Consider the following 13,854-nt stretch of genomic DNA (forward strand, 5'->3'; position numbering starts at 1 on the left):
AAAAATATTTAAAATGTATGTATATAATTTGGAATATAAAAAGTGCATAGCATCATTGAGATTATTGTAAAAGAAACATTATGGGTTATAAAAAAGTTGATTATTCAACAGTCAGCTTTGAAACCAAACAATATTATTACATATTTTTTTGAATTTTGACTGCCCTCCATTATTTACAATTCAGTGACATCCCCCATCCCTTCACACATGAACATTATTTTCAATTTAAAATATGCCAATACAGATTTAATTTTTGTATCATTAATTTAGAGCAAGGAAAATCATTTGTATATACAAATCCCAAGTACAAATCCTTGTTTAGAGAAAGAAAGCAAATTATTAAATTAAAAAAAAAAACTTTATCAGATGTGTTACCAAAATAAAATGACGTAAAGATTAAGTAGCTATTTGAAAAGTTAACCTAAATAATGTCGATGATGTTATATGAAATGAACTGATCGCCTACAGAAAAAAAGGTAAACAATGCTGTTAAAGTGAAAGTAGGAAACACGTGCTTGTATTTTCAGATGCTACTGATTGGTCAACAAGTGTTGTCTTAATGATGCGTACGCATCGCACAATGTGTTGAATTCCCGCATTTGTCACACAACAGTGCAATATTTGTAGGTAGCAGTAAAGGTGATAGGTAGTTCTAATGATTCAATGGATTGTTACCTCTAAATTTTACAATGATGTCGGATAATATAGTTGCAAATTGGCTAGGATCTTTAAATCTAGATTATTATACCCAAGCATTTTTCGATAACGGCTATGACGAATTGGAAATTTGTAAACAAATAGGTGATGCTGATTTGGATGCTATCGGTGTCACAAAAAATGCACATCGTGAAAAAGTATTGAGAGCCGTGACAAGACTGAAAGAAGAGGGTGGCACCTCTGTATACTTCACTTTGGAAAGTTCACAATATTCTTGTGAGGGAGAAGTGAATTGTTTACCAACAGACACTATCAGCACGTGTTCGTCAAATATTTCTTATACGAATTCCCAGCTTCTGAAAATAATCCGAGGAAGAATCTTTAGTGACAGTATAGATCTGTCAACTCTACCTTATGTCAAACCTGTAAGTATATATTTTTCAATACAGTAAGTGAGTTTCTAGAACAAAATATAAGTAAAATGAGAGACCAAAGGATAAATATAAACAGATAATGAAGATGACTTTGTTGACATTTAGAATTACACAGAAATTATATTGTTATTTGACAGTGTAATTATTGTATACAAAACATCATAACATGTCATCTAAAACTTAAAATATGGAGTTATCTCCTAATAGTTGCCGAGGATGCTACATGTTTTGTAGTTTATAGTTGATTTTGGAGGGCGTATGTGCATTAAAAAAAAATATATATTTTTCTGACATTTTTACTTGGCGTATTTTTCAAGTGTCTCCCAAATAGTTCAATTTAAGCAAGGATTTGTATAAAAAGACTTATACAAATCCTTGATTTAAGTAATATTATTGCAGATTTTTTTTCATAAGATACAAAAATGATCATAGAGGGGGGATAGGAGGGGTCTTGATCCCGAAATCCCGGGCTTGAAAAACGAAATCCCGAGGTCCCGAATTTAAATAAAGCAAATCCCGACATCCCGAAATCCGAAAAAAAAGGATTCTCGGATCCCGAAAGGGTCAATCCTGAAATCCCGAGCTTAAAAACACCCGATCCCGGATTCCCGATAAAGGTCCTGTTTCCCCTCATCATACATGTGTCAATTCCAAAAAAAAAATATATTGAGACTGTTATAACAATTCTATTTCCAATATATAACACATCGTGTCTACCCTTTTCAATTCTCTCATTAAAATTTCATCAAATGTATTAAAGGTCTTCATACGATTATTGATTGGGAAAAACTTCACATAAATTATGCAATATTTACTTAATCTTCAAAGAAAGAAAAATTAATTGCTTTATAGGTAAGAACCAAAGGAACAAGTTTTTTAATTCAGAAAGGTGTAAATGGTCTTTGGAAATATAATTGCTGGTCGATTACTGAAATTATAGAGTCCTTTGAGAAGAGTAGACATCAGTTTCATTGCTTACTTTTGATATGTATTTATTAAAAATCTTGTCAAACATCTAAATACACCTTGTACTGTAAAATGTCAATAAATTCTTGATACCAATACACAGAATAAGATTGGTTAATGGCGCCTTTAATATGTCTGAAAGCACCTCACTTGAGAAAATATTACATCTAAAACCAACACTATAAAAGAGTCCTTTGTTTATTCAATCAAGATGTATGGACAAAAAGACAGCGAGACTGTTACAGTTTTATTTACAAGACCAAATTAATATCTATGAAAGAAAGATATTGATGAAACTTACAAACTTACAAAAATGTATGACACTTACATGTACTAATAAATCAGTGAAAAGCTACATTGTATTTCGTCTCTTTATATTAATGTCTTAGTCTAAGAGATTGTGGAGTGCAAAAACCAACATAATAAAAATTTGTCTCATTGGCAATCATACCACATCTTATGTTTATACTTAGAAAAGCTTTCTCTTAAATAATTACTATGAAAAACTTCCTGGAACTTGTTCTAGTCAAGACTACATTGAACTTCAAGGGCAAACTGTTTAATATATTTTGAAAACAGAGGTAGATTACTATGTCTTTTCTTTTTAAGTGTATATATAAAATTTGAATTACAAATCTTGCAACACATACATGTACATGTACACACTCTTCAATTTTGAAAACTCATTCTCCTTAAAGATAAAAAAAACTTTGCCCATAACTCTTTGAAGTAATGTACATGTACACAATGTACATTAAACATGTTCACACATTAAAGAGATTATATTTTAATGTGAATACATGAACAAATGTAGCTATAGGATAATTTTAAACAATTATCATATTAAAATTTAATTTGTTTAGTTTTTGATAATTTGTTCATTTCAGATAAGACATACAAAATGTACATGTAAATTGTATATATTCTCATGTATACCCCAAAGCTAGGATTGTGTGCATTGATTATTAAAAGAATAATTTGTTGTTTTAAAATTATCAAATTTCAATATTATTTCACAAAATATCCAACCACCTGAAGGGACCAATACATCAATACCACAAAAACTTGATCGGCAAGGAATCTTGACAGGTGGCATACACGTTCCTACAATAGATCCATTATAAAGGATTATGGCCACATTATGCTTGTCCAGCAATTATAGAGATCTCTCTTTTTCACTTAATTTGCTTAAGCCTTGACTTCCTTTGTTGATAGGGGTACTTGAACAGTAGGTTTATAAATAACAGGAAGACTCTGGATCAGTTAAGTACTTCAGGAGTACCTCATATAAATTATAAAAGGGAATCATTCAAATCTTTATCTTGAATTTATGTCCTTAAAAGTTATAGCGAAAATAAAGATTTGAAATGAATTTTTATTGAAAATGTGAAACAGACTGGTCTTTATCATGTTAGTATGGGCCTGTCCCAAGTCAGGAGCCAGTAGTACAGTGGGTGTCCTTGGTTCTCATAATTTTGTTTGTTATCAGTGGCCATTGAGTTTCCCTTGTTTTAATTGTGTCACATTTTTATTGTACAAATGTATGGATTTTTCTCATTTTTTAAAACCGTACAGTGGCATGGCTCCTTTTTAGTTCTTATTTGGAGACAGGTATACATTTGTGTACATGTACGTTGTACACTGACAGTCCGATATGATTGTCTACATGTAAAAACATGTACAGGCATTTCTTCAGAATATTTTTTAAAGGAGATATCATCTAGAGATTCCAGGAATTTTCATTTAAAAAAGAAAAGTTTGAGACTCTTCTCAGTTTTATGTGAGTTTACAAAATTTTCAGGGTTTCAAAGTTGTAAACTCATCCCCCTTGCCCATTCTCCTTTTCTAGATGGCATACATTGTACAGTAGTGAAAAGATCAGACCACTCACCATTTCCATCAAGTTAAATTCTCTTGTTGACACACATCAAAAATATTATGAATAATTGAGTAATACAGGACAGGTTTTAATTGATTTATCAAAGAAGAGCTGAACACACAGGATTCAATATACAAAATGTACAGAGATTGTAACAAATTGTACCACCGGAGTAGAAATTGTTAGATTTTATGTTGAAACGGGGGAAAAGCTTGAAGCTCCAATGCATTTGAATATTGCATGAGTATATTACATGATTGAATAGTTAACAATTTCAGGGGTCATCTTGTGGGTTTACTTCCAGACTTGCATTTTCAATGTCTGTTTATTATAAACAAACAAAAAAATCATATTTTTTTAAAAATCTATCGATATAGCTTAATGTTGTAGGCTAGGTATGGAAATGCATGTACTGCATTTGTTTATAATTCTAGTAATAATTAAATAAACATATATATGTGAAGGGGGTCGGAATCCTGAGAAATTTAAATCCAGACATCCCGAAATTTGAAAAAGAATTCCCAGATTCCGAAAGGATCAATCCCGAATTCCTGAGCCTAAAAAAAACGGACGTCCCAAAAAAGGACTCCTGCCCCCCTCATATGTCTGTTTAAAGTCAGGAATCTGGTCGTGGCTCATCGATCAGGGACTATCATATGCTGGTATGTCATGTATAACGACTGGGACTAGCTATCATATGTTAGTAATATAGTCCAAGGATGTGGTTATAACAGCGCCTTAATATTCTTGGCTTTTTCGTTAATATTTTGTGTCTGTATGATCATGTGATTGTAAGAGCTTTGGTTTAATGTCTTGGTGTATATTCACTAGCTTGCCATGCTGTACAATGTATATATATACAAAATATGTATATTAGAACCACTGTAAAAAAAATTACTGATGCTGAAAACTGACAACATATTTTGTTTTATACCAGCTGGGAACCGGCATTTAAAAATGCTTGAAGGAAAGACAGTTTGACATGTCTTGAAATCCATTCAACTATATTTAATCTATTGCGCAGCTAGATACATGTACAATAAAATTGAGAATGGAAATGGGGAATGTGTCAAAGAGACAACAACCCGACCAAATAAAAAACATTAGCAGAGGGTCACCAACAGGTCTTCAATGTAGCGAGAAATTCCCGTATATATTTCTGTTTCATAAAAGTACATGTACCTCTAACTCCTGTTACTGTGTATATGAAGATTCCACAGTTAATTTAATAGTAGGACAACTTTTTAGGCACAAATTCTATATTTTTCGTGTCGTTACTTTACATAATATATGTAAATAACACTTCAGACTAGGAGTAAATAGTCTATTATTACAACCTTAGCTATAAGTATCTACTTCAGAATGATCATAAATCATCAAATATTGACCACAAAATGACCATGTAACAAACGTCTGACCATCTGACCTGAAGTGGCCTATTACATTATGGCCCATTATCTAATCTGTTAGAAGATTATAGTCCCTTCTGAGATAATGGGTTGGTGTCTAAATATGTTGTTAGATAAATAATTTGTCATTATTATGACCTAATTATCTACCATTATCTATCATCAACTCATCTAATGTTTGATCATAATATATTGTTATAACCACTGATATTAACAAATTGATGGTGGAAGTTGTCACAATGTTACCTACGATGTGTTAAACAAATGGCCATAAAATTATGTAATTTTAACAATTTAATTTATCCTAGATCATGTAAATTAAATTCATAAAATTCTCATGATTATATTCGCAATAAAAATGAATAATAAAAGTTATGTCCTTGGTAAACATTTGTAAGTTTTGTCAAACCACAGGGCATTTTACATGTGTGATATTACCATGTGTCTTTTACCTACATGTAGCTAGCACATGTTGCTGCTTTTTTTAAAAACAAAATTACACCAGAAAGAATAAGCACAGGAACTTTTATTTTATCTCAACCTTTTATGTATTAATAACTATTTGTTATTGTTGAATTTTTCTTTAGCTTTCAGGGTGCATGCACTTTTGAATTGCCAACAAAACATCTTGAAAAAATAATGTCAACGGTTCTTTTCTAATCAACATAAAATATACAGTTTGCTTCTAAGTCAGCACAGCAAAAGAACATAAAAGTAACAGCGCTTTTATTGTTGTTCTCCATCTCAAAGTCACTGAGGCCTTCAGCATTTTGTGTACATGTTTCGAAAACAAACCACGGCCAAGATTCTACTTTTCCTTAATTTTTTTTAATCGATTGTTACAATGTACAAAATGTATCTACATGTAGTATATAGGTTATAACAATACATGTCAGTGTCACTGGAGTAAGTCTAAATATAGAAATGACATTAACTTTTATTTAAGCTGTCAGAAATTTAAACAATTTGAAAAGAAACATCCTATGGTTTACTTGTGGGTTAGTTAATTGAATTTTTGTCAATAGTGTTAAATCAGGTAGAAACCTTCAGATAATAGAGTCTATCTTTAGTCTGTTGTTTGACTGTATAATAACATAGATCATCAAGTCAAATCTTATTTATGGAAGACCAAGAATGTTTGATTTGTAAAGTGATGAGAAAATGGTTGATAGATTTCTTTCTTTTCTTATGATTTTACACAATTGAAATCTCAAAAGAAGGCTGAAGTGGTGTATGTTTGTTTTTTGAATAATCATAAATTTAATGTGGAAAAAACAAAGGAGACAAACATGATACCAAAACGTATTCCTTGTTTTAACCTTTTAAGGAAATATTTTGGATTTTGTAATTTCAGTTTCTTTCTTTGATCAAGTTTTACATGTAATATATGTGTCTATTTGATTTATTAATGGTCTTGACAACATTATAAATTTTAGACATTTTTCATTTTCTATTACATGTATACTTTGAAGAATTTTTCTGTGAAAAATTTCCTGTTTACTGACAAAGATAATTATAATTCACCTTTCATATATGCTATATTAAAGGGAGTTCTTTGATACTTTATTGACCTAACTAATCAAGTGCTACGAAAGATCCTTTCATTTAAGTTTAAGGAAGTCAAGTTAGCAATAAATTTTTGAGTTGCATTTGTACTGTGCTCAGAGACTTGCATCAGAATCAGTTGGGACTCTCTATTTTATAAAGGGATGAGTCTATGACTTCGCATAAAATATTCTAGTATAGTGGGAACCTGGTCTAAAAAATGTATCTCCGAACTCTTGTACCTGTTATTTGTCCTTCAAGGCCACATATATACATAAACACTTAAACTCACAAAACATTGAATACCAGAATGAATTTGCTAGTATCCATGTTAAATTCGTTATTTATATCATTTGAATGACTGAGAAATAAAATGCATTCAAAATTTTGACATTATAAATTTAATTCTGATTGAACGATTTTAGATCCTGATTAATAAAAGAACATTAATGCTGCATTTATTTTGTAAAGAGCATCTGTTGCAGAGGTCCATGAAATCATTTATAGAAGTAAATTAACAAATTTCAAATAAAAAATCTAATATATTTTTTTGTCTGACTCAGATTTTTTAATAGTTAAATTATCTTTAATTAAATCTACAATTTGTGTCTCCCAATAGAGTATGAATAAGTTAAAACAGGACTTTATAAGAAATTTTCAGGAAATTGTTGCATGCACCACCTGTATATAGACCAGAATTAAAGTTAATTCTCTTGCCACCTTGCTCAGACTGTTTGTCGTGACTCTTGTCACAAAGATTGTCTCCAGAATAGATTGCCTAGGCATTTTGACACCTTTTCTTCCATACGGCCCAACATCTTTGTACAGATAAAGCGAATTCCTGTCTAAGGAATATCTTAAGACGAGCTTTGTCTTTCTAAGATAAGGATAAGGATAAAACTAATGAAGTATTATCTAATTACAAATTAATAATTAATTAAGTCTTCTTTGTTTATGGCTGCCATGTCTAAAAGACTAATTATTTGTCAGATGAATTATTCATTTCATCATTGATCAGTCATAATGGTGATTAGTTTGGAGATTTCCATTTGGGTTATGATTTTCTACACAATTTACACACAATTTATGTTGTAACATTTTGAAAATATACATATTCAGTGATTCTTAGGCTAAAATTGAAATTATACAAATAAATAAACAAAATCAGATTGGTGGCTGAACTGTAAGCATATTTAATTGATTTCAAAGCAAATACAAAAATTTACACTTGATTCTGGAACCTGTTAATAAGACACTTGCAAGACAAAAAAAATGAACATACATAAGTTACACCCATCACTCATTAACTTCATTTTTACCAAATACATGTACATAAGTGTCAACATAAAATGTGTTTCACCTAACAAGTTATCCTTGAAACTGTTTGTAATAACCAAAGCATTGGTGTCTGTTCCGCTTGAAATGACTATACATTCTATACCCTTTATTCTATTAGGAAAGACTGTAATATTTGTTCCAGTGGAATAATATTTCAGAAGACTTATTCCATTTGGAACTGACATTATGAAGCAAATTTTATTTCACTACATATATGTAAGTTTGTAGTTCAGGCTTTTAATTGAGACACACACAATTAACTTTATCAACTTTGTTTATTATTTTACAACTACCAAATAATATAAATGTATGACAAAAAATACTTCTACAAACCAACAATTTAAGTGTGGATATAGAAAATTCAAATCTCAGTTCAAATAAATTTCTTGTGGCCTTGCACATTGTTTAACTTGAATTTAAAGTTTCTAAAGCATGAGTAATCGGGGGATGAAAAACCAAGACTAATAGTATCGATACAAGTTATGCCAAGTAAGCTTTTCACATAACAGATATACATGGTCAAGTGTTTACTTTAGGAAGGAATTTCAGTTTGTTCATTGATATGATAAAAAGAATAATATTATCGAACATTTCAGTGAAATATGATACAAAATAATCAAAAGAAGTAATTAGTTATCATAACCCTCTGTTGGACTATCTGTTTAGATACCTAAGGTCAGAGAGCAATACTGATAGTTCTTATCTACATGTAGTATACAGCTGGGTTTTTGGCTTTCACCCATGCTGCGTTGAAAAAGTATTAGATATTGTAAATTTTTAAGTAATATTCTCTAAATAAAACACTGTTTAATGTATTTTTTGGGTGTATCTACATGGTTTTTCAGTTCCTGAATACATTTCAAACTAACAGCTTTCATTTATCTATCGCTTTTATACAAAGTTGTATGAAGAAAAATTTGACATCTCTGGGCTACATTCACTACTGGACAGTTTGACCAGAAAGATGATTCAACATATTAATAGAGAATATATACCAAATACAATGTTGCCAAACTATGGACAAAACAAGAAATGTAATAAGTGAGGAAATTCAGAAGCAAATAAGGGTGGGAGCAGAGACCCAACCCCCTCATAGAGTTGCATATATGGTTGATGCATAGACTTTTTACTTGTCAAACTCCTCTAACATTACCCAGTTGGAGATAAATTAAGGGCAGTAACAGTAACTAGTGATTTGGTACAAAATCTGTAGCTGTTTTATCATTTTCATAAAAAAGAAATAAAAAATTGAAACAGAAATATTTTCCTTTACAAATGACACAAGGTTAAATATTTGCCTATAAAACCTCCTTTTGCACTTTTCTTATCTTCTGTGTTGTAATTAAGTTCTGGAATTGTTATTTTATGTAGGGTTTCTCCATCCAATAGCAAAAAAGTGACACAATTAAAAAATTTGAAGCAATAAAACTGTCATTGTATAGAATGATATAGGTTAGAACATATGTTTTGGGCTTCTTTAAATCTTGGATAACAATCATGCAAAGTAATAACCTGCCAGCATTTGAATCTGATATGTCTGTTACCCACAGATAATTCCATTGACTAGACAAGCAGGTATAACACTTGTCAGCAATATCAAGTTACCTCCCTTGTTTGTCATGTGATCTGTCAGGGCATTAAGGTCACCTTAATGAATTTTAGAAAATTTGGTTGATTGAATTTAATGACCGTTTTATTTAATTGTTCCGATCATGCAGAATGCTTTTTTCTATTATAGGAAATCAGGGCATAGGTGGTATTTTAAATGAATGTTTGTCTAGAAAAGGATTAAACCACAAATCTGTAGATATATGTGTAGACTGAGAATGTTTTCGGCTACGATACTAAAAAAAAATCATTCCGTTGTTAAATGCAAATTTTAGAAAAAGCATTTTTAGTTTAATGACTAGAATATTCATAAAGCCTATTCACCATAGCCAGTATATTTAGTCAGTTATTTTTAGGGTTTTCCTCATTGACTTGTTCTTAGTCACCGTCAGGATAACAATCTTGATTAAACAAATGAACTAGACTGTCCAGTCATTGTAACAACTACTGTACATGGAATGACTATTGAATTTTGACTAATTTTAAGTAGCTTAGTAACTGCTGTGTAAAAATCTATTATACTATTTTTTCAGTACACATTTTATGAGATATAGTTCGGATGATGAAATACAAAGACTAAGGGTGTTCACAGTAACTTGTCAATGTGGTACAAAGGCTATAGATGTTTATCATTTTCATAAAAAAACAAATTTATCAATGTTATAAATGAACATAGCCAAGAGAAAGGACCGTTTCATTGTTGGAATTTCATCTTTTTTGTGTAATAAAAAAAGATTAATTTATGACATTAATTTTTCCAGTAAAGTTCACATTTTAACATTACTGTACAAAAAGAGTTCATCATGTTCAAGATTACATTGATGGTTTAGATATATAAATATATATATATGCATTTGCACATGAATGCTCAAAATAAAATAAAAGTAAATGGTTTTGTCACATTCATGCATTGAAGTTATATTGAAGTAATTTACAGATTATAATAAACAAGGACACATCAAAGAAGATCATCCCTTCTAAATTCAAAATAAGTTATTTAAAGGCAGTTTATTTAAGGAACATGTACCAAATGACCTTGATGTTCGATTTGATTTTCAATACATGTAATATTCATATCTTATTAGCATTGGAAGTGTTTATGCTGATCATTTATGCTAGAGGCAAGTTCTATATTGGTTAGAAAGATCTTTTCATAGAATGATTAGGTGATCTCTACTATTGATGACCAACTTTGGGAATTAAATTTGATTTTTTTGGCTTTCTCTTTCATGGTAAACCACAATGCTCCAAGTGTATGAAGATTGATAATAAGGAAATCTTAGTCTTTCTTTCTGCAATTTTTTTGACCAGAATATTCATAAAACTGTTAAATTTCAATTATTTAAATATACATGTATAGTCAAAACTTATGGTTGCCACACTTTCAAAAACAAATGTTCAGTGGCAAATATTTCGAACAAATGTTTATAAAGGTGTGATGACAAGAGCCACTTCTTCAGCAGTACAATGTACATGTATATGCTAATGAATATGGGGTAAATTTTTTATTGATTCATGCATTAATTTTTATTGGGTATTATATATATGTACATGTACTAAAAAAAATATGTGATTATAAATAGGTTTGCCTTTTTCAACTGATAAGTTTAGTATTATTCAATAATTCTACCATAGCTTTTCATGAATACTGAAATATTTTCCAAACTGTTCTAACTGAATGGAAAAAAAACCTGTTTTATTGATTCATTCAGTAACTTTTATTGTACATGTACTAGAAAAAAAATGTGATTAGGTTTGCCTTTTTCAACTTTTCAGTTTAGTATTATTCAATGATTCTACTAAAGCATTACACGAATACCGAAATCTTTTCCAAACTGTTCTAACTGAATGGAAAAAACATCAAATATGATTTAACTAAGAAATGGATTTGTGTTTTTGACAGTTATGATAAATTTTACTGATGTTTTTTGTATGGTAATGATTATCCGGTGATGTGCAGTAATTTGTCATTCACTCTTGGGTAGACACAGGTTTTTGTTGTAAGATTAGAGACGAAAGTGTTCTTCCCTTTGTGATATTATCTTTTACACAAACATTTAATTTTCTACTTGATGGTATCAAATGTTTCTGTTTTTGCAGAATTTAAATATTAACAGTGCTTTTTAAAGTTCAAACGTATTTTCTTTTATCACGTCTACATTATACACATTATTTTTATGTAAATATTTAAAGAGCACAAAAACAAATTTTGTGAATGATTTATTACACAATTAAATGATTTTTTAATGCACTTTTATACAGAAGAAGCATGCTTTTGTACATGTCATAATTTCATGATTGAAGCACAAGTTTAAATAACACTGGAGGCCTTGTTTTCATTTTAGAAGGTGTAATTTGGTAGCTCTTTCTGTTTTCTAATGTGTCTTTCTTCTCTTCCTGTAATCTGTATCTCTTTCCCTTCACTCTGAGTCTCCCAAATTCTCTTCTCCTTATCCTCTCACTCATAGTTCTAGAAAAGTGGTGGTCCAAGGATTTGACCACCAAATTTGCAAAAGACTGACACAATTTTGGTATTTTGTAATCGAAATAGTTGTGAAGACCAGCAGCTTTCTTCAGGGACCAATAGATATAAAAAGATTTCAAGATATCTGCAGTCACTGTTTCCCCAAGACAATGCAGTGGCGGATCCAGGGGTAGGGTTTTGGGGGTTTGAACCCCCACTTTTTTTTGGACGATCAATGCATTTGAATGGGGACATATAGTTGGAACCCCCCCTCTTTGTCATGATTTCGGAACCCCCCCCCCCCCCCCCCCCCTTTTTTTAAAATGGCTGGATCCGCCCCTTCAATGAAAAGCCATTGAAGTTGAACATGAAAATATTTTTGAAAGTAAGTGCTATCTTAATTAGTCAAAATAAATTATTATTTATGAAATAATATATTTTTTTACAGGATGGTTCAGTATGTACAAGCAGTATTACAGCATTAGCGGTACGATACTCAGAAGAACTAAAGGCATCGATAGACAGTGTAACAATGGCCATAGAGGAACTACAGCAGTGTATACTCAATGGAAATTCTGAATTATTTTACTCAGTAGGTTTTATTCAGTGCTTAGTTCTATAAAAGTAGTCTGTAAACAAAGGATGATAAATTTATCTTCATGTGGAGCTTTCTTGTGTTTATTTGAGGGAACTTTATATTCTTTTTGACCAAAATTTAGATTTCTTTGTTATTGTACTACTTGGGAACAGGAGCAAGACCCATTCCCTATTTAAAGCTATACAATAGTAGGGAATAGACTTTTCTTGTACCTGTGTAAGGTGCGAACACACTCACTCATGATCGGTTTTATGAAGACGCACCACCATCGTTAAAATATCTCTTCCTCCACCGTCAAAATACTTTTGATCACATCAAGCTCTAGACACAGGGCTGTCATGGTGAAAGTTCCTCCATCAATAAATTTTCATTTATGGAGTCCTGGTGTTTGTTTTGTAGGGTTGCTGTCAACATTATTTACAAGCACACCTAACACCTCCATTTGTTAATATTTACAGTATACATATTTTCTAAAATTTTAAACTGTGATAAAAGCTTTTTTTTGGCAAAATATTGGTCATGGAACATTTTTTGTTCTATGCAAATTTTAAATTACAGGATTTTGAGAAAAAAACATATATCTTTGTAAGAAAAGTTGATTTAATTTTTTCTGTATCAACAAAAATACTCATAAAACTTTATCATATTTATCAGTTATGACAGTAATTGAGCACGTTTCATAAGAAATATTAAAAAATCGTAATCACGACAAAACCTTGAAAGCTTGTAAATCATGATAATTATTAAGTTAATGTCAGAAATCATAAAATTTAATCTTTTTGTTTTTGAAGTGTTAAATCTGTTTGATGTATAGGTTTACTGTGTACATGTTCTGTTGTATGAGTTGTTCAGGATATAGTGCAAGAAATATGAAATTTGATATAAAAGCATTGGTTCAAGTTTTTAGCAGAGGTTTATAAATATGTCAGATGTATGACATTTTAATGATGCATAAA

The 13,854-nt window shown here is 30.6% G+C and overlaps 1 protein-coding gene across 4 annotated transcripts in view; it reads left to right on the plus strand.

The window, feature by feature from the left end:
• Nucleotides 1-525: 525 nt before the first annotated feature.
• LOC139491268 (SAM and SH3 domain-containing protein 1-like) overlaps nt 526-13,854 on the plus strand; it is a 73,046-nt gene continuing 59,717 nt past the window's right edge. For 2 of the 4 annotated variants that reach the window (XM_071278809.1, XM_071278810.1), the window contains exons 1-2: nt 565-1,082; nt 12,749-12,892. In XM_071278809.1, the coding sequence (XP_071134910.1) occupies nt 690-1,082; nt 12,749-12,892 (537 nt within the window). In that variant the 5' untranslated portion in view covers nt 565-689. Of the gene's footprint in view, nt 1,083-12,748; nt 12,893-13,854 lie in introns of all 4 variants that reach the window. The other 2 variants (XR_011656502.1, XR_011656503.1) reach the window with 2 other exon arrangements.

This window comes from Mytilus edulis, chromosome 10, assembly GCF_963676685.1.
Source record: "Mytilus edulis chromosome 10, xbMytEdul2.2, whole genome shotgun sequence".
In the NCBI taxonomy this organism is placed as follows: Eukaryota; Metazoa; Mollusca; class Bivalvia; order Mytilida; family Mytilidae; genus Mytilus; species Mytilus edulis.